At 54.1% G+C, this 25,107-nt stretch overlaps 1 protein-coding gene across 3 annotated transcripts; it reads left to right on the forward strand.

Moving 5' to 3' along the window:
- The first annotated feature begins 400 nt into the window (after positions 1-400).
- FZR1 (fizzy and cell division cycle 20 related 1) lies at positions 401-24,797 on the forward strand. Of its 3 annotated transcripts, XM_090289296.1 has the most exons (15): positions 401-577; positions 6,717-6,826; positions 15,780-15,912; positions 17,564-17,689; positions 17,791-17,854; positions 17,938-18,065; positions 18,725-18,807; positions 19,200-19,383; positions 19,953-20,018; positions 20,777-20,879; positions 21,023-21,207; positions 21,433-21,666; positions 22,042-22,146; positions 22,726-22,827; positions 23,093-24,797. In XM_090289296.1, the coding sequence occupies exons 3-15, from the start codon at positions 15,844-15,846 to the stop codon at positions 23,132-23,134; spliced, it is 1,491 nt and encodes a 496-aa protein (XP_090145422.1). In that variant the 5' UTR covers positions 401-577; positions 6,717-6,826; positions 15,780-15,843; the 3' UTR covers positions 23,135-24,797. The 3 variants fall into 3 exon arrangements, with proteins under 3 accessions (XP_090145422.1, XP_090145421.1, XP_090145423.1); XM_090289295.1 differs by lacking the exon at positions 6,717-6,826; XM_090289297.1 differs by lacking the exon at positions 6,717-6,826 and having other exon boundaries at positions 22,726-22,818.
- The last annotated feature ends 310 nt before the right edge of the window (positions 24,798-25,107 follow it).

Genomic DNA, 25,107 nt, shown 5'->3' on the forward strand with positions numbered 1-25,107 from the left:
CCTGCTTGGCGGGCCTGGAGGAGCACTCAGTAGGAGCAATAAGTGTTTGTTGAATGAATACATGAAAAGTCCCTAGGCAGTAGGGTTTGCTCGTCCCGCGCATGCACCTGTAATTGGGTCCCATCCCTAGTGTGACTGCCTCACTGCCGTGTGGGTGTAGCTTCCATCCACCCTATGCCGGGCCTGACCTACTAAGAACCAAGCCCCAAACCAAGCAGAGACTTTTTCCTATTCCAAAGAACCATCTCCGCCGGGCCCCAGGTCCTCATCTGGCCGCGGTTGCCCTTAGCAACGCGTGGCGCCGCGCTTCCTGTATTGATTCGAATCGCGGGCTACGTCACGTCCTCCCGAGATGCCCAACGCACGCAGGCGCAGCCTTGTGAGGAGGGCGTGGCCCGGGCGCGCGGGGGCGTGGCCGGCCGTGATCGCCGCCATTTAGGAGCGCGGAACCGGGAACCCGGACAGTGGTGGCCGCAGCGGGACCCGGCTGGGCTGTGGACAGTGGAGGCGGCGCGGCGCGGTACGGCGCCGGAAGAGGCGGGGCCGGCGGAGCCGGCGGGTGACGGGAACGAGCCAGGTGAGGTGGACGGAATTTGGGGACCCGCCCCCACCCCCTGAGCCCCAGCCGCGTCCCCCGAGATGGGCCTGCCGGCAGCGCGGACCAACCCAGAGCCCTCTGGAACCGAGCCGACGGGCCATGATATGACCCCCAACCTAGGGCCGTCCAGGAGACGGCCGGACCCCCGAACGCCGACCCCCAAGCCGAGCTAGGCCCAGGGTGACCTCAGCATGCTACTATAGTCTTAACTCCCAAATACGAGCCTCAACCCCAAACCAGGCCATGAGTGACCTACCCAACCCGGGCTACCTGCAGCCCTCTACCTACCCCCGCAGTTATCGTCTACAACCCCTTTATAAACATGGGACCGAGCTCTGTCCCCCCAAACCAAAAACGAGGAAAACCTCCATCCCACCCCCAGTACAGCGGGCCCATGCTCAAATCTGTACTGTTCAGCTCTGGCTTGTCCAACCCGGGTTTTCCCAGTTTCAACCATCCCAACCCAAATTTAAATAGCTCCCATAGCTGTTACGACTCACCCAGGCTCCAGTCAGCCCTCACCCCAATAATATTTAATCTGAGCCTTATGAACCCTGAATTAAGGAGGCTGAGTTGTGGAGACCCTGTCTTATTTGGGCACCCAGTTGTATTCACCGCACCCCTCTCGGCTCCTGACACACACAAGCACTTAGGCAATGCGGTTTGAATGCATAAGTAAATGCTCCTCTCACTCCCAGCCCCTCTGTTTTCTAATCCTCCGCCCTTCCAGCTTGACCCATTGCAGCCACCCAGAATCGAGCTCTCCCATTTTGGCACTGACCCCACAAAAATCTAAAGTGACATGTCTGTACCCAACTGCTCTGAGATCCAGGACAGGTCTCTCTCTTCCTGCAAACACAAGCCAGCCACCCTAGGCCCTTCACAACCCCCAAACCCCGCTCCAGGTGTGGACTTCCCTCCCCTGCTAGAGCTGTTCTCTTGACTAAAAACTGTACCCCTCGACCCCTGCATTGGTCTCACACCATCTAGACCTGCCACCAGCCCAAAGCCTGAGACCCACCACTGTGTAGGTGTCCAGCCTAAACCTGTTTTTTTCCTGTTCTTCCCCCAAATCATCCCCATGTTTAGGGTGCTTACTCACCTTAGGCACTAAATCCCCTTATCCCTGTCCACCAAGTGATGTCCTCATGCCTCTCACTGGTGAGGCTATACCCACCCTTTACCACCTCCTCATCTTAGCATAGGTTTTTTTTGTTTCTTTGTTTTTTATAGTTGACATACAGTAGTTTCAGGTGTACAACATAGTGATTAGACATGTGTATACCTTATGATCTCCCCCAAATCTGAGCCTCCCCCTGAAACCCAGCCCTGCATGACCTCCCCAATCTGAACCACCTACAACTCATAACTGCCCCTTCCTTCCCACACTCACCCTCCACAAACCTTTAGTAAATATTGGGTTGGCCAAAAAGTCCTGTTATGTTTTTTCCATATGATATCTCTAGTAGTGCTTAGTTTTCTTTTACTTCATTTGAAACAATTTTGTTAGATTGTACTGTGACAGCTGTCCTATCAGCATGCATTTAAAATAACTTATCAAAATTGGTGAATTTTGTGCAGCCATTTTAATATTGAACATGGAAGAGAATAAGCAACATTTTTGGTGTATTATGCTTTATTATTTCAAGACAGGTAAAAATGCAACTGAGACAAAAAAAGATTTGTGCAGGGTATGGAGAAAGTGCTGTGACTGATCGAACGTGTCAAAAGTGGTTTGCGAAGTTTCTTGGTACTTACTATTAACATTTTGGCTGACTAATTCTTTGCTGTGAGGCTGTCTTATGCATTGCAAGATGTTTAGCAGCACCACTGGCCTCTACCCACTAGAAGCCAGTAGTGGGAGATAGCCGATATACTCAGAATATCCAAGTCAATGAAGCTACTGGTAAAAATGAAAAATGTGTTTTGTTTTTTTTTACAAAGAAAAGCATAACGGATTTTTTTGCCAACCCAACAGCAGGCCTAGCTTTGCTCCCCAAAACCAGCCCTGCACCCCACGCCCTAGTGCTTTTAAGAACTAGCTAAATCTAGTTCCCATCTGGCACCACTCATAGTTATTACAGTATTATTGCCTATGTTCCTTATGCTGTATGTTACATCCCTGTGACTGTTTTTATAACTGGCAGTTTGTAGTTCATAATCCCTTCGCCGTTTCATACCACACTTTAAATGAGGACTATTCACCTAAAGAAGAAAAATCATCCTCCCACAGCATACATAGCCCAACCCCCCTGGAGTGGAGACAGGTGTGAGGGACTGGGAAGAGAAGGAGGTTGGGTGATATCCCCCAGAGGTGGGAGCAGGATTTGCATGATGGAAGCTGATGAGGGCCTCTGGAGATGGTCCCCAGAGTGGTACATTGTCCCCTAGAACACATCCTTGGCTGCTTATTGGACAGAATTTCTCCTGGGTCGTCATGGCCTTTGATGTCGAGGGTCCCTTCTGTTTTGGCCATAGTGTACTGGAGTTTCCTTCTGAACCAAGAGTAGAAGCAGGTGTGCTGCCACTGCCTTCTTCCTTCTTTGTGTAACAAGTGAGGTTGGATTGCTCCAAGAGGATAGTGTTAAGGCTTATGACCCTCCCCCTCCAAAAACCAGGGCTTCAGTCCTTGGACAGCTCTTGGGTCAAAAGGACAGTTGGTTTGTGGCGGTGGGGGCAGTGTCTCAGGTGTCTGTGCTGGCCAGCCTGCCCTCCCCTCCCCCCCATATCACAACTTATGTCCTAGCTGGTGGTGATTGCTGTTTGCGGCTGGGAGAGGAGTACTTGGAAGCAAATAGAAAACCTAATGAGTCTTTAGAAGTGGGTCTGCGTTGATTTCACACCATCTCTCTTTCAGCAGAAATCACCCACCAGTGCTATTTATTGGGACCTCTGATCAAGGAGGTTTTGTACACTTGGGAGGTATGAAGTGGGTTTGGTTGTGGGGAACCTTTTGCTCAGTGTCACTCAGAGGGATGAGGATCCAAAGTCATTCTGTCTGGAGACCCACTTGGGGATTCCTGGTTGATGTTGAGATCAAGGTACTTGATCTTTTAGGAACCAGCCAAATTGCGGTTCCCCTGTAGTTTTTCTCTTTGAGAGCAGAGCTTCTCAAGTGGAACATCTGTCACACGGGGTACTCCTGGCATTGAGTGCGTCGGGGCCAGGGATGCTGCTCAACACCCCAGAGTGCCCAGGGCAGTCCCTCATAGTGAATTATCTGGCCTTAGAGTCAGCTGTGCTGAACAGGGAGACCCTGGACTAAAGTCCAGACTGTGAGCCCTGGGAGGGCAGGGACTTCATCTCCAGAGCTTGCATAGTGTCCTGTCAAGGCTGGAGCTGGAGCATGTTGGCTTGAGTGCGTACTGAAGGCCAGACCCATTCTGGAAGTTGACACAGGGAGCCTGCAGGTCTGGGAAAGGAGGGTCTGGTGGCCCCTTTCCTGCCCCGAGAACTTCTTGTGGTCTGGTTTCTGTCCCATCACAGGCCCCAGTGGCCCCCTGCTCATCAACTCCACTGGTAATTGCCCTTTCCACCCCTTACTCGATCTCCCTGAGTGTCTGACCACTTCAGGGCCTGCCTGTGCATGCAGACCGGAGCTGGACAAGTCCTGCAGCGTCTCATCCAGTGCACAGACATCTGTTCAGCACTGGGACTGAGCGCATGTCCAATTCCCCCTTATGTGGCACTCTCGCCAGGACATTTGTGCCCCTGACTGCCATTTGTCCCTTGTGTCTTGGGCAAGTGACTACTTTCTCCTCCCTCAGTTTCCTCATGTGTGAATGGAATGACAGAACACACTGCATTGCTTCGTTTAACCATTATATATAGTAAATGGTGCCCTGCCCCACATAAAGTAGAAAGAGAATCTACTCTCCTGGCTTTCTGTGCATTCTGTCTGTCTTTCTGTCTCCTTCAGTGGCCCTGCTTCTTCTTATTCTAATTTTTGTTGGTAACAGCTTTATTCAGATATAATTCTCATGCCCTACAATGCGCCCATTTAAAGTGTACAATTCGTAATTTCAGTATATTCACAGGCTTGTGTACCCATCACTGCTATGTGTTCCAGAACATTCTTATCCCCAAAAGAACCCATTCCTTATCAGCAGTTACTCCCCTTCCCCATCCCCCAGCCCCTGACAACCAGGAATCCACTTCCTGTCTCTGTGGATGCGCCTGTTCTGCACATTTCACGCAAATGGAATCACACACTCTGTGGCCTTTTGTGTCTGGCTTCTCTCACTGAGCGTCATGTTTTCAAAGTTGTAATGTGTCAGTGCTTTGTCCTTTTTCATAGCTGAATAATATTACACTGAGCAGACGTAGCACATTTGTTTGTCTGGCAACAGTTGGTGGACACTTGAGCTGCTCCCACCTTTTGCCTATTGTGAATAGAGTTACTACGAATAGTCAGGAACAGGTTCCTGTTTGGTGACTCTTATTGGTCTGGACTTAGACACCTCTTTGCTCCTGTGCATGTGTTCCTTGGTGGCCTGTCCCTCACCCTTAGCTTTCTGTCTTTGTTTGCTGCTGGTGCCCAAAGCTGACTCTTGACCTCCAGGTCCATGTAGCCAACGACCAGTTATCTCTCCTGAATGTTCGTCTCTCCTATGCATAGGAGAAGTCCCTCTTTCCTCAAACCTGCCCAACCCCCTCCTCCTCCCTTACAACCCCAGCCTTGCAAGGGGCCCCCCTCTCTCCATACCCCCACCTTCTCCGGAATATCTACTTTCTCTCTGGACAGGCAGGCACCTGCTCCCTGGTTCCCCTGCTCACCACCTCTCTCCCTGGCCTCCACCCTACACCATTGCTAGCCTGTAAACCCATATCTGATCATGGTCTACTCCTGGTCCCTTTCCCACATCCCTGCCACCAGCCTCAGGAGACTGCCCTTTGGCCTTACCACATTTACCTTGTCCTGCCCCCAGCACACTCCATGCACCCAGCCTCCCCAGACTATTGCTACAGGGTTCTATAAAGCTGCAGGCCATTCCTTCCGGACCCCATGCCTTTTCATACATGCTCTTCCCAAATCAGGTCAGATCTGAGAACCACTGCTTTGTGACTCTCAGGGAGGCCTTGTCCCTATGGGGATGATAGCCACTGCTGAAAGGACCAGGCTGCATGTGTGCTGTCTCCCACAATGAGGAGAGGCCAGCTGTGTGGGGGATAGAAGAATGGTGTGGGCGGGGGTGGATGGCTGGGTAGAGGGTATTTTTCTGTTTGTCTGCACTTTCGGAAGGGCTGAGCAACTGAGAGAGGTTAGCACTCATCTTTGGAGCCTGCTGGTCTATGGAAGCAACTATTTCCCTAAGGATTCCACTAAGCCAAGGGTTCTCCACTGGAGGCCACATCACAATAGGGGGTGCTTCTGACATTGAGTGGGGGCCAGGGATGCTGCTTAACTCCCCACAGTGCCCAGGATGGCTCCACATAAAATGACCTTTCCCTGATGTCAGCAGTGCTTGGCGGGTGGACAGTAGGGGAGATAACCCTGCCTAAACCGAAGAGGTTATTTCTGCTCCCCCAGCCTTGGACCCATAGCTGAGAACAGCAGTGAGACAGACTGAGAAAGGACTTTCTGATATTCAGGCTGCTTGTTAGTGGGTGAGCTCCCTGCCCCTGCAGATGTGCAGGTAGACACAGTTGTGAAAGGATTCCAGGAACCTGATGGGGTTTAGCCTGATCCCTTCTAAGGCCACATCCAGCCTTGGAGTCAGCCCTCTGACATCAATCACAGGATCACATAAATGATCATAAGTCATTTGGGTGTGGTACCCAAGTTGACGTTCTTCCTTTGTGGGGGGTTTGCATCCTTTGGGCTGCGGCAGGCCCAAACCTCCTTTGGGTCTGGACATCTCACCAGACTAGACACAGAAGTGGGTGTTCCGCGGAGCGAGAGGTGGGAGACAAATCTAGGGGCTTACCTTCCTTCAGGTATCGTTTCCAGGGTTTAGAACAGCAATTCTCACCTGGGGTGTGTGCAGCCCCTTCTGTCAGCAGTGTCACCGTCGGTTCAGAGAGGAAGTGTTGATGGAATTCTGAGTCTCTGGTCTGTGAGCCCTGGAGGGTCAGCAACTTCAGGTCTCTATTTTCCAACTCCTTGATCAACTCCTAGGATCACCTGCACATGAATACATGCATGTTGGACTACGCTCCTCAAGGGTCGCCACCACAGGACCCCAGAATAACTTGCCTTGTGGTGATTTGCGTCAACCTCTCCGAAAGGTATGCCAGCTCCCTGCTGTGTGCTTTTGCTTTTGTTAGTGGTAAGGAGCCACTAGCTTGTGTTCCCTCAGTGGGATGGGGACCGCTCCCCTCAAAAGTCCCAGTCTGTGCCTCATCTGTCATGAGGCCAGGCACTGGGTTCCAGTCCAGAGTCAACATCTGTAAGACCACAGCCAGACCTCCTCCAAGCACCCCCTCATGTTCTTTTTATTTTCTTTTTAAGATTTTTAAAATTTATTTTTAGAGAGAGGAGGAAGTAGGGAGAAAGAGAGGGAGAGAAACATCGATCTGAGATGAACGCACCAATTGGTTGCCTCTCACACATGCCATGACTGGGGACCAGCCTACAACCCAAGATGTGCCCTGATGGGGAGTCGAACTGGCAACCTTTTGCTTTGCGGGACGACGCCCAACTGAGCCATGCTGGCCCTGTTCTTAACTGAGGACAGACAGTTAAGAACAGCTGTCTTTTATACCTTTATTGACAGTGTGTGAGGAGATGGGACCCCACCTGGTCACCTGGCCTGCAGCTGTGGCCAAGAAGTCATTGGGGCAACAGCATCTGTGGCCACCAGGGCACCTCCCCTGTCACACAGCTCAGGCATGCTGTGTGATGGAGGAGCAGGAAGCAGGCACATCTGGGACCTTATAGTGCGCCTTTTGCTGGACCCATGGGAACCGCCACTGCTTCCTAGCATCTCCTTTGAGCCCAGCACACTGCTAGCTGCTTCACAGAAGTTGTGCCTGGTTTCACAGCGACGTAGGCAGTGTTATCCCCTTATCCCCACTTTCTAATGAAGAGACAGGTTCAGAGAGGAGAACTTGCTTGTCCAAAACTATGCAGCCAGTAAGGCTTGGAGCCAGGACTCAAAAGCCAGGCCTGTCTCTCTGCGAAGCTTCCTGTTTCTCTGCTACACGCTGCATAACCAGCTGACAGGCTATATAGTATTTTGGTTTGCTGTAGTGGAAATGGAGGGAGCCTCAAGGGCTGGACACAGGCTTGCCTGAGCCGAGGCAAAAGAACAAGGCCAGAGACTCCTCTCCCAGCCTCCCAGATTCAGTGTGAGGAGAAAATTAGACAACCTGTGTTTCTGATTGGATCTGTATCATACTTCACTAACCTCTTAGAGAATGGCTGGGAATAAGACAGCGGTCCCTGGGCCCCTGGCATGATCCCCCACCTTTCCCAAGAGGAAGGGCCTGGTTCAAGAGCCACAGGTAATCTGAGGGTACCTAGAGTCACCTTCTGGCCTCCTAGTTCCTCCACCTGTGTGCCAGTCAGACAGGAACACTTTTCTCTGGAGGTTTCAGGGCCCTGTGAAAGTCTGCCAATGATGATGGTTCCATAGGGAATCATGACCCTTAATTGGATGATTCCTGCAGGATGTGCCTGGGCGAGATTCACAGGTGGTGTAATGAGCTATCCAGAGCAGTCCTTTGAGCTTTAGACTATCGGCTGGCTCCATGCTGAGCCTAGGGACGCTTGGCTGTGGGAGCATTGTAACCTAAGTGGTCATAGCAGGTGGGGTTCCAATCCCAGCTCCACCGGCTGCCGGTGCCCTAAATTCCTCAGTTTGTGAAGTGGAGAAGGATCATGGCTGAGGACAAAATTAAATAAAGCATGTTGAGTGCTTTGAGCTGTGCTGGCTGATGGAGGGGTGCAGGTGGGGTTTGCACTGACACTGTCATTTGTGTTCTCATGACCTCCCTATGTGGCCAGGAGCAGTGTCCCATTCACCTGGGACCCTAGTGCCCACAAAGGACATGGCTGGGTGAGTTATTACAGGCAGGTGGGGTTTGCACTGACACTGTCATTTGTGTTCTCATGACCTCCCTATGTGGCCAGGAGCAGTGTCCCATTCACCTGGGACCCTAGTGCCCACAAAGGACATGGCTGGGCGAGTTATTACAGGCTCCTATTGGTGGGCTGACCTCTCTCACTGTTGGCTGGTGTGACATACCCCCAGAGGGACAGTCACCCCACCTCCACCTGGGATGCTTCTGCCCCCAGGGGACACTACTGATGTCTGGGGCATTTGTGGTTGTTACAGGTGCTTCTAGCATTGAGGGGTGGGGCCAGGGATGCAATTCAACCCCCCATAGTGCCCCAGATGGCCCCCACAGAATGACTGGACCCCAAGGTCAGCAGTGCTGAAGGGTAGACTGTGGTATAACCCATTTTGTAGGTAGCACATTCAGGTCATAGCTCAAAACACTTGAGTCATGGAAGATGTGTCATGGGAATGTCTCATTTCCTTTGGCTCATATAATAACCTTACAAAATATAAAAACAGTGGGGACCAGTTTTTCAAGATAGCAAGACCATGAAGGCCTTGAAACTCGGCTTCAGGAAGTAGAGTGCTCTGATCCTGGGGGCTGGGGGCCTGCTGTGAACTCACAGGATGTGCGCTGGTGCCAAACCTAGCCAGACAGGAGGCCCCATGAACCTGCAATACTGCCCTCCGTGGCCACCTCCCCTCTTGAGGAAGCCTCCGAGAGGATCCTGACGTGCTGCGTGTTTTGTCATCAGTCGGGCCCAAACCGGCCCCTCCTCCTCGTTTTCTCATTTCTGAGTTGGGGAAGGCCAGAGGGTAACTCGGCGGGGCTAAACTTGCTTGCCTTATTGTTCCTTCCGTGGGACCCCAGCCCCCCACTGACTTCAGCTGGATAAGGACTTGCGGGGTTGGCACTGGATTGTCTTTAGGCCCCTTTGGCTCTGCTAACGTCTGGGTCAGCCCATGCGTGTGCTGTTGTCTCACTCAGCAAGTAGCCTCTGTGGCCTGGCTCTAGATGAAGTATTTTGACACTTACGACACTGGGGTTGGGTCACTCAGCGGAACTATCCTGGGCACTGCGAGGGGGTTGAGCAGCATCCCTGTCCCCCACCCACTCAGTGCCCAGAGTACTCCCTGTTGTGAGACCACAGAGTCTGCAGTGTTGCCCAGTGTCCCCTGGGGGCAGACTCACTCCAGTGAGAACTGTTGGTATATACTTAAGAGCGACCTGTCTTCATTAAATGTCTGGTAAGTGGGAACCATGCGAACCCTGCAGGACCAGTGAGATCAGGGCTATCAGGAGCAGCAGGGCCAGCACCCTCAGGAGGGTGCAGCGGGCTCCTGGGCGGCTGGCTGAAAGCAAGGGCCCTGCTCCATTGCTGCCTGAGTGGGCCCAGCCAGGTGCACGTGTGGATCACACAGGAGGGCAGCCCCCAGGTTGTCAGGCAGTCCCTGACATGTAGCCCTAGCCACGTGGGGACCTCGTTGCTACCTTTTCAGGTGATGGGGGTTGTGCCCATTTCCCAGAGGAACAGGTTGAGACTTGTCCGAGGCAGTGGTAGAAGACAGGCTTCCTGGCTCTTCATTCTGGGGTACCCAGAGGAAAGGGGGCTCTTCTCTTAAGGGCTGGCTTGGTGGGTGAACAACACCCATTGACAATACCCTGCAGAGGGGACAGTGGCAGTGAGACATAAGGCAGCAAGGGCTTTGGCCACTTCACCAGACCGGGGTTACCAGCCTGTATGTGGCATCCTTGAGGGCAGAGCCTCCCAGGTCAGCAAGGCAGGTACCTCCCCAAGGCCAGGGTTCTCGTGCCACCACAGGCCCTGTCCCCACCTTCCGCATCCCCAGTCACAAGACCTTGCAGATTGTCTGTGCTCAGTGACTACTCGTTAACAGAGAAATCATTGCTTTATCTAACATACATACAGCAAAAGCAGCGGAATGTTCTTGTGCACAGCCAGTTGTGCTGCCACCACCGAGACTCTTCCCATCAATCACATCTTGGGTTTAATGTGGTCCCATCTTTCCCCAGCCGGTTTATTTCTTTAAATAGATAACACGTTCCTATGACACAGAATTCATGGAGTAACAAATTATGAGCCAAGGGAAGTAAGGCTTCCTCTGTCTCCTGACCCCTGTCGTCTAGTTCCTCTGCTACAAGTTCGTTCTCCAACCTTCCGGAAATCTCTCATCCCCACAGTGCTGTTCTCACAAGCAGTGGGTCCCCAAGATCCTCAGGCCTGCCCTTTTTGCTGAAGTGTCGCCTGGTGGGGAAGAAGCCCCACCCTCAAGGTAGCTGCTTAGGTCATTTCTCGTGGTCTGCTCTCATAAGCTGTCTGCACAGAACAGCTTCGTACACAGGGTTTTGCATGCACACGCCTGGAGTTGCTAAGGGCAAATTCTTAGAAGTAGAAACACTGCATTGGAAGGGATGTGCTTTTTTAGATTTTGCAAGCAGTTGCCAAACTGCCTTCCATAAAAGTTGTACTAGTTTCAGCTCCTGCCAGCAGTGCAGGTGAGCAATCCCCACACCTTGGTGGCAAGGGTGTGTCACCTAATCTCAAAATCACCGGAGGCTGGGAGGTGGAAATTGCCTTCTCCAACTGTGAGTGAGGGCAAGTACTTTTTCTAGGAACAGTTATTCATGTCCTGTGCCACTTTGGTCTATCCTCGGGGTGATAGATACTTTTCCTAGTTATCTTTTTTTTTTAATGTTGTTTGTAGTGTGTTTGCCTTACAGACACTTTTCTTTGGTGATTAATTGACCAGCCTTTTCTCTTACAGCTTTGGGGTCTTTTGTTCTTCTGTGGTGCAGCAAGCAGCAATCTTAGAGGAGGTGGAAGGGGGTGGGGTGGTCCCCAAGCTGGCTCTGAGGTGTGGGTGTCCCCTAAGGTCCCAGTCCTTGGACTGAGGCAGCCTTCACTTCTCTCAAATGAGCCAGTCTGCAGACTGGCTGAGCTCCAGGCCTTGGTTCTGAAGTCAAGCTGGAGCAGGGTCTCTAGGCTGCTGGGCAGGTCTGGTTGTGTCTTTCTATTCCCCAGGGTCCTGTGTTATGGGTGTGAGTTGATGGCTCATGGGCCTGCTAGTTATTGCTCTCCTGAGGTCTTGGTCTGTGCCCTTCTCGCCTGTGTCTGCCTTCACCTTCTCATCCAGAAAACCTGGTGAGGTGTGTGTGGGGGTAGGGTATTTCTGAGGGTGGCAGGAAAGCTCACCCCATCAGGGATGTTACCAGCATTTACCAGGTCAGAGCCTGGGAAGAGTTAGTTTTAGAGCCCCTCCACTGTGCCTGTGACCCCATGGGTCCCTCTGTGGGTGCTTGGTCTTGGAGAGATTATCCCAGGCTAGGTGCTGGTGTCTAATGCCCCACACCCATCCCCTCCAACTTGCCCTTTCTTAAATAACTAGATGTTAGAGCCAGTTTTAAAATATGCTTCCTGGTAGCAGGTGCCACCACCCGAAATCATTCTTCACCAAGTTCTATGTTTCTGGCCTGTTGCCTCTAATACAAAAAGAGCTCAGGAGGGTGGGACCATATCCTTCTTGTCTGCTCAACCCTGGCACTTGCCCCAGGCCTCTGGGCAGGCACTCAGAAAATGTGTGTGTTGGCAGAATGAAGACCCAGTGCCTCTTCAACAGATGCAGGGTTTTCTTGGAAGTCAGGGGAGTGGGGATGTGGAGAGAAAAGTGAGACAGGAGTGAGCCACATAGCGCTGGGCAGAGAGAAGACCTCTGAGGGCCTGTGTTGAGCACAGCGTCTCAGGAAGACTCAGCAGCCACCCCCTAGAAAGACCTGTAAAGGAATGCCACAGTGTGGTTGCTGCCTTCCTCTGTCCTGCTCTGCTTGTGTCCTGCAACTGCTACAAAAAGTCCCCACAAACTCGATGGCTTAAAACAATATAAACTTATCTTATAGTTCTGGAGGTCAGGAATCCAACACAGGTCTCACGGGTGTGGGCGGAGCTGGTCCTTCCCAAGGCTCCAAGGGACAATGGTTTCTGGCCCTTTCCAGTGTCTAGAGGCGCCACATCCCTGGCTGGTTTCTCCTCCTCCATCCTCACAGCCAGCAGCGCAGACTCCTGCATCTCTAACTCTGATCCTCCTGCCTCCCTCTTATAAGGACCCTTGTGATGACATTGAGTCCTCTGGGTACTCCAGGATCATCCCCCTTCTCAGGAACCTTTACTTAATTACACCTGCAAAGTTCATTTTGCCATATGAAGTGACATGTTCACAGGTCCCAGGGACTAAGACCCTACACATGTGGGTAGTCTGGAAACCTCTCTGGCCCTCAGCAGCCAAGTCTGAATGGCAAGATGCTGACACTGCACAGGCTTGTGTAGACAGCCACGTCAGAATGTAGCAGACAGACAGGTCTGCTGGTGACGGGAGGGCGCATCACGCTGGACACACGTTCTGGACTCAGATTTAGCGCTCAGCCAGCTGTATGGCAGTTAGCTTCTTAACTCGTCCTGGGAAAGCAGTCTCCCACTCTGTGTCTCTGAGGTGACTACAGCGTTTTGGACTCTACATAATTTGTGATGTGCAGAGTATGTCCAAGCTGTTGTCTGGGGTCTACTGTCCCTTATGAAACAGACCAGCCCTGCTGGCCTCAACGTGGTGCCATTGATCTGTGAATGGAGGTGGTCTCCATGGGAAGGGAGCTCATCTGGACCAAGAAGTTTAGACAGCTGTCATCTACAGTGTGACTGGACCCCACAATGAGGCCGTTAGGGTCATTTCCTGGGGAGGCTTCTCATTCTCCTGGACCCCACTGTCCCTGGGACTCCTTGCTTGGGAAGAATGAGCTATGGACTTGGTCTGGAATAGTTCACTTTCAATAGCAGTAGCCTCGTGGCTTGTAGTGTGTTTGAAAGTCATGGAGAAGGGTGGCTGCTGAGCACAGGGACCAAGACATGGCTTCCGCCCTGTCTCCAGAGGACTCACTGTCTGGTGGGTGGAAATGAGGTCCCAGGCAATGCCAACGGGAGAGGTTAGCCAGCCTCTGAGCCTCATTTTTTAATCTGCAAAGCAAGGGGAAAACCAACTGGCCCAGCTCTGAGAAAGCACCTGATAATGGTCAGAACTTATTAGAACTAAACCATAGCTGCTCCTTTTTGTGGACCCCACTCAAAGGATGCTCAGTCAAGATGGACCTAGAGCTCAGCTCTGGTTTCCACACAGCCCAGTGCAGTGGTCATTGAGATGATTTGGGACTACCTTTGGGAAACTGGCCTTTGAACAGATGTCTCCAACTGGCACAGATACAGGCATCTCTGTATCCCATGTGTGGCTGAGCTGCCACAGGAATGGTCAGGTGTGGTGAGGGCACACATTGGGGGGTTGCAGGGCAAGGCCTAGGCATTTGGGGGAACCTTTTCGTGGGGAAAGGTACATCCTGGGGCAAACCAATGGGTGGACTTCGAGCTAGGCAGGGCAGGGGGGAGGAAGAGGTTGGGGATGTGGCCCTAGCCCCCAGAGAGGTGAGGAGGGCCCGAAGAAAGGAGACAGCCATCAGCCCCTTCGGGAGACTGTCCTATGGCCTCACGGACTAGAATGTGTCTGGAGACCTCTGCCGGGGCAGGGTAGGTGGAGGGGCAGGAAGAATGTAGCCAAGAAGGAGTGGCTGCTCCCAGAGGTTTATCTGAGATGGAGAGGGGCTGAACTGCTGTGGTCCCACTTTTCTCACTAAAGCAAGAAGCCTGCTGTCTGCTGAGGTGGCGTACAATGGGACCCAGGGCTCCAGGCTAGCACAGGCTCACAGGAGCTCTAGGCTGTGGGGGGAGGGCCATGGGATGCCCCTCTCTAGGTCTTCACATCCTCATCTGCATGAGGATATGGGCGCTCAGGTCACGATGCCACTCAGGGGGAGCACAAGATAAAATGTGCAAGCGCACTAATGTGGGATGTGGCAGGAACACACTGTGATGACCAACAGCTTTGTGCTATGTTTTAACCAAGCATCTGGCTTCGGGTCTGGGCCACATGAAGGCAGCCCCCTGTGTCCAGTAATGAAAGTGATGGACAAGTACCAGGCAGGCTAGAGCTGGTTCTTCAGCCACACATTATGCGTGGTCTCCATGATGGGCCCACGAATTCATCAGGGAGGCCTGCCTAAATCTCTCACAGCCTTCGGGCTCCAGCCAGAGAAACAGAGGGACAGTGACTGCAGGGCATTCCGGGGTGCAGAGCAGGCCCACAGCAAGAAGCTGCAGTCTGCTGAGCCCCTTCTGTGCCAGGCTCTGTCCTGGAAACCTGCTTTAGCCTCCGTGCTCTGTAGTGCCTTCAGGGGAGGAAGGGCTGGCAAACATTTTCTTCTGAAAGCAGCTGGAGATGTGGCCGTGGGTCTGCTGTGCACCTGGGCCCTGGTTTGCCATCCTTGCTGTGAAGAAGAGCCCTTCTCTCTGAAGCTGCCACTTGCCTCTGCTCCATCCGAGAACACGCACAGCCCTTTTCTTCCTCAGATTTGCTCTTTCCTCTCTAAGATGTTCTTTTCTAGCCTCCTTTTGCTGGTGAGCTTTCACTCCTCTCTCTGAGAGGCCTCCCCAGATTGAGAGCTGGAGGCCAGTTTCCCTGGCCCATGAGCTGCTTTGCCCCACCCTGGAGCACAAATGCTTGCATAGTCCCTGGTCCCCAGGCAGCCCTGGCAGACTCCTATAGAGCGTGTTGACCCACACCTGTTCTGTGCATCAGGGCACAGAGGCCACCCTACTGAGGAGGAACTCCCAGTGGTGCTATCCCCACCCTTGCCCAACCTCATGCCTTCCTCTCAGGGCCAGGTAGCAGGGATGTGGTCCCTTGGGTGGCTCATGGCCTCATGATCTGAAGCAGAAGGCAATAAGGTGGGGGCCCTAGGTTGGAGGAGTAGGGGACCTCGGGGCAAGCCCTTGGGGGCAGGGATGGGGGAAGCCTTGCCCTAACCAGGACAAAAGTGAAGGGTCCTATCAGAAGGTCCCTGTGAAGGATGCATGGAGGAATCCTGTTTGTCTCAGTTGCATCTCCCTCTGACTTCCAGGGCCTCTGGGGTACGGCCAAGCCTGAGCTCTGGGCTCCTGGGAGGGAGGACCCCGCCACATGGTAGGGGAACTCAGCGGTTCCCACAGAGTGCCTTGTGGTCACCAGATGGTGGTAGAGACCACTGCCCATGGTGCTGAATTGTCCTGCCCTTCCTCCCCCAGGCTGACTGGCTGGCAGAACTTGGCAGGCTGACTTGGTCAGCAGCCATACCTGCCCTGCCTCACCATGGATCAGGACTATGAGCGGCGTCTCTTGCGGCAGATAGTCATCCAGAATGAGAATACGATGCCGTGTGTGAGTACCTGGCGGTCACCTCTACCAGCACTGGGCTGGCCTGGTGGAGCTGGTTGGGAGACAGGGTGGGGTTGTGGTTGGCCACTGGGCTTCAGCCCTCAGCAGAGGGAGGTGCTGTACTGGTGAAAAGCACATTCTCCCACCCTGGCCCTGACCTGTGTGGCTCGGTTGGGTGTTGTTGCTCAAAGGGGTAGGTCTCTGGTTCAATTCCCGGTCAGGGCACGCCTAGATTGTAGGTTTGGTCCCCCGATTGGGCGCATACGAGAGGCAACCTATCGATGTTTCTCACATGGATGTTCCTCTTCCTCTCTTTCTCCCTCCCTTCCCCTCTCTAAAAATAAATAAAATCTTTTTAAGAATCCTCCCCCAGAACTCCCCCATGGCAGTGCCACGGCCAGCTTCAGTGTGAGTTCCCATCAGTGCTTCAGTAGACCTCCCCTGCTGCTCACTCTCCACAGGACCTGTGCCTCTCAGTCTGCAGGGGGCGCTGGCCCTTCCTGGGGGGCCATAGGACTGATTGGGGGATGACAGAATGTGAACCACCTTCCCATTTTCCAAGTGAGATAGTGAAGGGCCCAGGACTGCAAAGCCGGGGTTCAGCCCAAGTCCCACAACCTGTGCAGGGGAGTTGTCCTGGGGTTGACCAGGCTGACATGGGAGGGGGGTCAGGGTGCTGGGACACAGGAGCCTATCGGGCGGGGATGACAGGGCTGAGGGGCCTGGGGAGGTTCCTTTCTTTCTCTTCCAGCTTCTGATGTTGCTGAAAATCCTTGACTTTTAATTTATTGATTTTTAGAGGATGGAAGGGAGAGAGGAAAAATACATTGATTTGTTGTTCCACTTATTTATGCATTCATTGGTTGGTTCTTGCATGTGTCCTGACTAGGTATCGGACCCTCAACTTTGGTGTATCAGGACGATGCTTTAATCCACTGAGTACCTGGCCAGGGCTAATCCTTGGCTGTTAGACCCATCACTTTGGTCTCTGCCTCGTTTTCATACCACTTCTTTTCTGTGTCAGTGCCTCTGAATCTCATAAGGATACCAGGCATTCATTTTAGAGCCCACTTTACTCCAGTGTGACCTTGTCTTAACTTGTTTCAATCTACAGAAACTATTTCCAAATAAGATCTCATCGCAGGTACCAGGGGTTAGGACTTCAACATATCCTTTTGGGGGACACAGTTCACAACAAATCGCTTGTAGATTAAGGAGATTTGCCAGACAATTGAGTGGAGTCGGAGGGTTGGCTAGGAGCAATGCACCTGCCTTCATGTCTTGGTTCAGCTGGTTGGGTTATTGTTCTATGGGAGAAGATCCCCATGTGTGGGAAATGGGGGTGATTGGGGCAACAGGCTCTCGGTGCTCAGGGAATAAACATTTTAACTTTCTGTTTCTTGTGATTACTTAGAAACAAATAAAGCCACCTTGTAGTGTGCTTATATCTTGGGTTCTGTCGCTCCCTGACCTCTTCCTGCCTCACGAGGCTGCCAGCAGTATCCCACATATAAGTTACTTACCCAGATGTTTTACCTCTGCCCCTTGGGTTTCCAAGATTGAACCCCTCGTTCAACAGCCAGAGGCCAAATGCATCAGGCAGGATAGGTCAGGCTGGGGACTCCCACCCAGCCTCACCCTGCCATCCTTTCAGGTCTCAGAGATGCGGCGAACGCTGACACCTGCCAACTCCCCCGTGTCCTCCCCCAGCAAGCATGGGGACCGCTTCATCCCCTCAAGAGCTGGTGCCAACTGGAGTGTCAATTTCCACAGGATCAATGTGAGGGCAAAGGACAGGGAGGGTAGGGGAGAGAAGCACCACTGACCCTGAAGCCTGGGTTAGGGCCAGGCCATTCCAGCTCACCTCTTCTTCTCCCACAGGAAAATGAGAAGTCTCCCAGCCAGAACCGGAAAGCCAAGGATGCCACCTCAGACAATGGCAAAGGTCAGGAGTCAGGGCCCCAGACACACTGTTTCACCCTCTTACCTGGTCCCACCCCAGCCTCTCAACATGTTTGGTGCCTGCAGATGGCCTGGCTTACTCGGCCCTGCTGAAGAATGAGCTGCTAGGGGCTGGCATTGAGAAGGTGCAGGACCCGCAGACAGAGGACCGCAGACTTCAGCCATCCACGCCCGAGAAGAAGGGCCTCTTCACGGTGAGCCTGCCAACTGTACCCACACTGACCACTGCTTCCTGCTGGAAATAGAGATCCCTGTCCTCCTTGACTGATCCAGTCTCAGCCCTCATCCCTGACATCCTGTGCTGCGTGCAGCTCCTTTGGGCCACCAGTCTCAGCCTCCCTGGGTTCCTCCTCTGCCATGCACCAGGCTTGCTGGGGCCCTTGAACCCCGGAGGGCGCAGGAGAAGGCAGGGCCAAACCCTTCTAACCCCAAGGCTTGTCCTGTGGCCCTCCTGGGCACCTGCTGAGACCCTGGGGCGGGTGCTCAGATGCAGGATGAAGGGGCAGTGGCTTCAGCAGAGCTGCCCCACAGAGCATGTCCACGCCATCCCAGGTCATGGGGGCCCCTGGCAGTGTTGAAAAAGGCCTGGCTTTGGTCCCTCAAAGTGGCTAAGGGGCTGGTGGCTGCAAGGGTGCAAGAGCATGCTGGTGGTCGCTGCTGAGAGGAGGCCTGGTTTGCTTCTCCAAGTTCTGGAACCCAGGATATCCCCAGTTACAGGTCCTTCTGGTTAGGATGAGCACCAGCTCCCACTCTCCCACCCAACCACTGGGATCTCAGGGCACACAAGCTTAGGGGTCTGAGGTTCCTGAGTTCTAGGGCCAGATTGTCCACTCAGTAGGTGTGTACCCCTCAGTATTCCCTCAGTACCAAGCGCTCAAGCCCTGATGACGGCAATGACGTGTCTCCCTACTCCTTGTCCCCTGTCAGCAACAAAAGGTAAGTCTGGGTCTTTGAGGGCCAGGGACAGGGAGGGGTGGGCAGGTGGGTCGTACATGAGAGCTGCAGTGAGTCCTCAGACCCCCTTACTGGGGCACGCTGTCAGCCTGAAGGCTTTAGGTCCAGACTGGGGAAGGGAGTCAGGGAGGGCTCTCTGGAGGTGGTGCTAAGCAGAGGGGATGGTGTGGTTTGAGGCTTGTGGTAGCCAAGTACCTGAGGGTAAAGTGCCTGTGTCCATGGGGGCAGTTTTGGGATCACAGGGACAGAGGGCAGGATGATGGGAGGAGATACACCAGGGACTAATGTGAATGTGGGGTAGTAACATTAGCCAAGGAGTATTGCTAACCACATGGATGGTTGACATGAAGTCACTGTGTTGGCTCTCCCTACAGTCAGAAGTTATTGCGGTCACCACGGAAACCCACACGCAAAATCTCCAAGATCCCCTTCAAAGTTCTGGACGCACCAGAGTTGCAGGATGACTTCTACCTGAACCTGGTGGACTGGTCCTCTCTCAATGTGCTTAGTGTGGGGCTGGGCACCTGTGTGTACCTGTGGAGTGCCTGCACCAGCCAGGTGTGTGCCCCAGTGCCTGCAAGTGTGTGTGTGCCTTAGGTGTGGGACAGCTTCCTGCCATAGCTGAGCTGTGCTGGCCTGTATGAAGGATGAGCATGGCTGGTGCTCCAGAGCCCATGTCTGCAGAGGAGGTTTTGGGCCTGGCTGAGCCTGGGGGCTGTACCCCCAGCAGTAGCTCTGAGCTTCTGCCAGGCCCACCATAGACTCAGGCACTACCCCCTGGGGGCTGTTTTCAGAGATTAAAGCACGTAGGTTCAAAAAACGGTGATTCCCCCTAGAGAGGGCTGCCACCTGTTGGAAGCACTCGGAGGTGTTGGATGCATCTGTGTGATGCCTTTGTTGCCTGAGTATCCCTCCCCAGGCTTTGTAGTCACTCATTCCTATGCTGGCATGCCCTTGCAGCCTGCAGCCTCCTGGGCACCCGGGCACTGACACCGGTGCCCATAGGCCTGAGGTGTGACCGAATGAATGAATGAACAGATAGGTGAATGGACGAATGGATGGTCGGGACCTTGAAGGATCAGCAGGCAGCACAACAGCTCACACTGACTACTCCCTCCTTCCCACAGGTGACCCGGCTCTGTGACCTTTCTGTGGAAGGGGATTCGGTGACCTCCGTAGGCTGGTCTGAGCGGGTCAGTGCACAGGGCTTGTTCCCCAACTGGAAAGGGAAGGTCTGACTGGGCCTTGCTGGCAAGGGCCCTCCACACTGTTTAGGGGTGTGGGAGACCTAGAGTAGCCACAACCCAGCCTGAAGGTCTTGTCCAAGCCCCAGGGTGATGTCTGCACCCCACCTGTCCCCAGCCTGGTAGAGACTGTTACAGTGACAGGGTTGCCGGCAGTGCTCCCTCACAGAGGCACATTCAGGGTTGGCCACAGCCCCCACAGCTCCATCCCTTACCCCAACACAGCCCAGCCAGCAGGCAGCCCGGGCTTAGGCAGGTGAGTCTACACATTGAAGTGCTTGGGTCTTTTTTTATTTTATTTTTTTTTAATTTTAGAGGAGAGGGAGAGAAACATTGACTGGTTGCCTCTTGCATGCCCCCAACTGGGGCCAGGCCCAAAATCCAGGCATATGCCTTGACTGGGAATCAAACCAGTGACCTTTCGGTTCATAGGCCAACACTCAATCCACTGAGCTACACCAGCCGGGGCTGAAGTGCATGGGTCATAAGTGTGTGTTGGCTGGATTTTGACAAACCCATGTGCTATGTGGCCATCTACCCAGGAAGTTGGGGGGTGGGGGCTGCTGTCACCTTGATCCTAAGGGACATGTATTAAAGATCTTTTAAAGAAAAGGCCCTGCAGCAAGGAGGGAGGAGAGGACAACCCAGGGAGGCCGAGTCCCCACACCTGGGCCTGATGCCCGCTCTCACTGGGTCCTTGGTCCTAGGGGAACCTGGTGGCCGTGGGCACACATAAGGGCTTTGTGCAGATCTGGGATGCTGCCGCTGGGAAGAAGCTCTCCATGCTGGAAGGCCACACGGCACGTGTCGGTGAGGAGCTCAGGGTCCTGGTAGGTGGGTGTGATCCTAGTGGGTGGGAGTGATACTAGGTGTGAGAAAGTGATGATTCCCAGAGCACACTGGTCCCAAGAGGCCAGGCCTTTGCCTTACCCCGCCTTCCGCCTGGCCTCTAGGGGCACTGGCCTGGAACGCTGACCAGCTTTCGTCTGGGAGTCGGGATCGCATGATCCTGCAAAGGGATATCCGCACCCCACCCCTGCAGTCGGAGCGGCGACTGCAGGGCCACCGGCAGGAGGTGTGCGGGCTCAAGTGGTCCACAGACCACCAGCTCCTCGCCTCAGGAGGCAATGACAACAAGGTAGACTCCCTGAGCCCCTCACTGTCCCGGCCTCCAGACCGTCCCGCTCTCCTGGCCAGCCCCCACCCACAGAGCAGGGATGACAAGGGTATGACCCCAAGGGAGGACCATGAGGGGTTGGGGTGAGGCCATTCATCTTCCCCTGCTGGGGGCTCACCTATGGGCCACAGCCACTGGGGACCTCACAGCTGCACACATCCCCCCCCTGCCCCCTCCGCCACCCAGCTGCTGGTCTGGAACCACTCGAGCCTGAGTCCTGTGCAGCAGTACACAGAGCACCTGGCAGCCGTGAAGGCCATAGCCTGGTCCCCACACCAGCATGGGCTGCTGGCATCTGGCGGCGGCACGGCTGACCGCTGCATCCGCTTCTGGAACACACTCACAGGGCAGCCTCTACAGTGCATTGACACAGGCTCCCAGGTGTGCAACCTGGCCTGGTCCAAGCACGCCAACGAGCTGGTGCGTATAGGGCAGGGCCCTTGTGGAATGCATGAGGAAGTGTAGGAGCCCAGGGAGGCCTCCCCTGGGGTCCTGGGGTAAAGACCCCCTGCCACCCAGGTCACAGAACCAGATCTTAGTCTGGAAGTGTCCATCCCTGATCCAGGCACCCATGCCTGCTGACCACCAGGAGAGGCTGGCTGAGCTTTGGGTGCAGTGTAGCTAGCTCCCTGTCACCCTCTACTCATAACCAGAGTTTGGAGACAAGGGGCTAGGTGGGTCCAGGTGTCTGCTTTTCAGTGGGTGCATCAGGGGGAGTAGATAAGCTTTTTGTCTGAGTCCTGGGGTCATAGGAGGAAAGCTCCAGGTTCTGACAGTGCCCTCTCCATTCCCCAGGTGAGCACACATGGCTATTCACAGAACCAGATCCTGGTCTGGAAGTATCCATCCCTAACCCAGGTGGCCAAGTTGACCGGACACTCCTACCGAGTTCTGTACCTGGTGAGTCTGCACTGGCGGGTCCCAGATTCAGTACCAGGCCCCCAGGAAGGCAGGGTACAGATCTAGCTGGCAGCCTTCTCCACCTATGAGGTAGGGGCATGGGGTCATCTAGGCCCGCTGGTGTGTCTGGACCCAGCAGCAGGGCGGGTTTGTTCTGCTTTCAAACCTTGGATTTGTCATCACTTTGAATCTATTTTCCTGAACTCCCCAGTCCTGTGGGAAAGGCAGCTCTGCCCTCCTGGAATCTCCACATATTAGCTTATTCTTACCAAAATATATGTATGAGGAAGCACAACTAACCCCCATTCAGCTACTCAGAAAATCTCAGACTGGTTCACCAAGTGCCTGTTTGCAATTGCCTCCTCAAGGGTTTTCTTTCCTTCTGGAAGAAGTGTTATGTGCTTATACTGTTGTATCCTTTGCCTGAGTGCACAGAACAGACCTACCCTCCTTGGTTGGGATGGGGTTGGACATGTCCTGTGTTTTTGGCTTTGGTGGAAACCCGGCCTCCCACTCGTCATTGGCTCCATCCCTAGGGCCACTGCAGGACACAAGTACAATGAGGGTCTCCTCCCACAGGCCATGTCCCCTGATGGAGAGGCCATCGTCACTGGTGCTGGAGACGAAACCCTGAGGTTCTGGAATGTCTTTAGCAAAACTCGTTCAACAAAGGTAAAGTGGGTCGGTATCTGCGCCAGGTGTTTCCCTATGTGCATCCCCTCAGCCTCTCTGGGGGGCCGTCCCCAACCGCTGCCTGAGCAGCCCTGTTCACTAGACTCTGCTATAACTTCTCCTGGGACCCCCGTGCCCCATCTCTACTCCTGCATCCCTCTACACTCCGAGCCAGGGTGCTCAGGGCACCAGGGAACAGTGGTTCCTCCTCTGGCCCGAAGCCTCCTTTTCCCTCCAGCTGTAGGCTCAGCTCTCCCTCCTATGTGCCCTGCAGGAATCTGTGTCCGTTCTCAACCTCTTCACCAGAATCCGGTAAACCACGAGCCGAGCCATCAGGGCAGAGGAGCACCACCTGTCATCATGTGCATGACCCTCCCTCCCTGCACATGTCCCCGGAGGAAGCAGCCGGGGTGGGCGGGAAGCCGGGCCCAGAGAGACTGAAGATTCTTATTAAAGCCTGATTGTGAACCCTGTCAGCGATGTTTGGGGCAGGGGTGTGGTCGGGCACCAGTAGGCACAGGGGCTCCAGCTCCCTCCACACTGGGTGGCTCTGTGGCCCCAGTTCTGACCGCCTATGCTAGGATGGGGATGGACGCCTCTCTGGACCCCTGCCTGCTTCCTTTTGTGTCCATCACCACCCTTTTGGGCTGCATGCTCTTCTCAGAAGCATGGGTTCACCACTACTGCCACCACCCACGCCTGCAACAGGACAGACTGCTGGATGCCAAGCCAGTCAGCCAGGGAAGGGCCCAGGAGTAGGACGGTTCAGGTCAGCCCATGGATCAACAGGACACTCCTGCAGGTCGCCTCTGCTGCCCGTGCCGGCAGCCATCCCGGTGACTTTGCTAGGTGCCCCAGGCAGGCTATGCACCAGAGGAGGTCATCTCAAGATGGACTTGTTCGAGGAAAATTGAAGTTGGGTCCACTTGCCGTTATGTGCTTGCCCTGACCCTGTACTGTCCTTGTCACGAACGGAGTCACAGCTGAGCTCTGTCACCAGTGGGACTATAGTTCCTGCACCTTGTTGAGTGTACAGATCCAGGTGACCTAAGGGTGGTGCCTCCCCCTCCCCTGGCTCCTCCATCAGGCCATCCCATTATGTCCTATCTGTGCCCATGGCTACGGGGAAGCTTGGGGGGGGGGCACCCACTGGTCCCCCAGAAGCTTCCCAGATTTTCCCTGCCCTTGCCCCCACCCTGTTGTCCTCTGCCCAAGCTGTCCCTGGACAGCACTTCATTCCCAGACATGGAGAAATCGGAGGGAGAGAAGTGGATCCAGGTGTGGCCAGGGGCCTGAGCAGCCCCCATCCCCTTCCCTCTCAGAGTGGAGGGCAATGACAGGAAGTGGACTGGGCAGAGCAGGCCTGGATTGGGTTGGGCTGGGGGTCACCCTGGCTCTGCTTTGAGGCCCCACTCCTTCAGTGTCACCTTCCCCTTGCAATCGACCGCGCTTGTGCATGTGTATATATGTATTTGTGCCTTTTCTTTGATTTGTTTTGTGTTTTATAGATGGGTCCCAGAAATGTTTAAGGCTAGCTGGGGAGGGCACAGCCCACCCACCATGCCTGGGGGTGACAGGCGTCTCAGCTCTTAAAACTTTCCTTTAGGAGGGGCAATCAGATGAACCAACTTGGATTTGGGGGAATGGTGGGACCCAGCCTCCCCTGTCCCATGCCAGCATCTGTGTGCCATAGCCCCACCAAGGACAATGTACATAGATGTGTGTATTTCAGTTGGTTGATGTTTTGAGGTTTTTTGTTTTTATTTTTAATAAGAAAACGATCCTTTCCTACTCCACCCTCTCCCTGTGCAGCTGCCAAAGAGCCCATGAGCTGGCTCTGTGTGAAGGACCAGCATCTGGGAGTGAGACAACAGAAGGTGTAAAATGTGTTCCCCTGCCTGCGAGTCTGGTGGACTGCAGTGCAAGCCTTGTTTCTCATCTGATGCCGTATCATTGTCATTAAACCAGGTGTGGGCTCACGCATGGCTGGGGCTGGCTGTCCGTCTGTCTTTGTGGTCCCCAGCTGGGGTGGCTGACAGCTCCAGTCTGCACACACTCAGGACCCCAGGTGAGCAGCCTACCCTGGGTGAGCTGTCTTTTAGGGATGCCAGTGTCCCTGGCTCCATGGTTTAGTAAGGGTGAGGATGCTGTGCATTCGCACCAGTGCTTGCAATCCAACTGGGGAAGATGTGCCACAGGGCAGGAGTGGTGATGGTATCCATGTGCAGTGAGGTGGGGGCAGGTGAGGGAGGGCCCATTGGGGGCTGCAGGCTGCACAGGAGCTCGCAG

Source organism: Furipterus horrens, unplaced genomic scaffold, assembly GCF_987537825.1.
Source record: "Furipterus horrens unplaced genomic scaffold, mFurHor1.1.pri manual_scaffold_10, whole genome shotgun sequence".
In the NCBI taxonomy this organism is placed as follows: Eukaryota; Metazoa; Chordata; class Mammalia; order Chiroptera; family Furipteridae; genus Furipterus; species Furipterus horrens.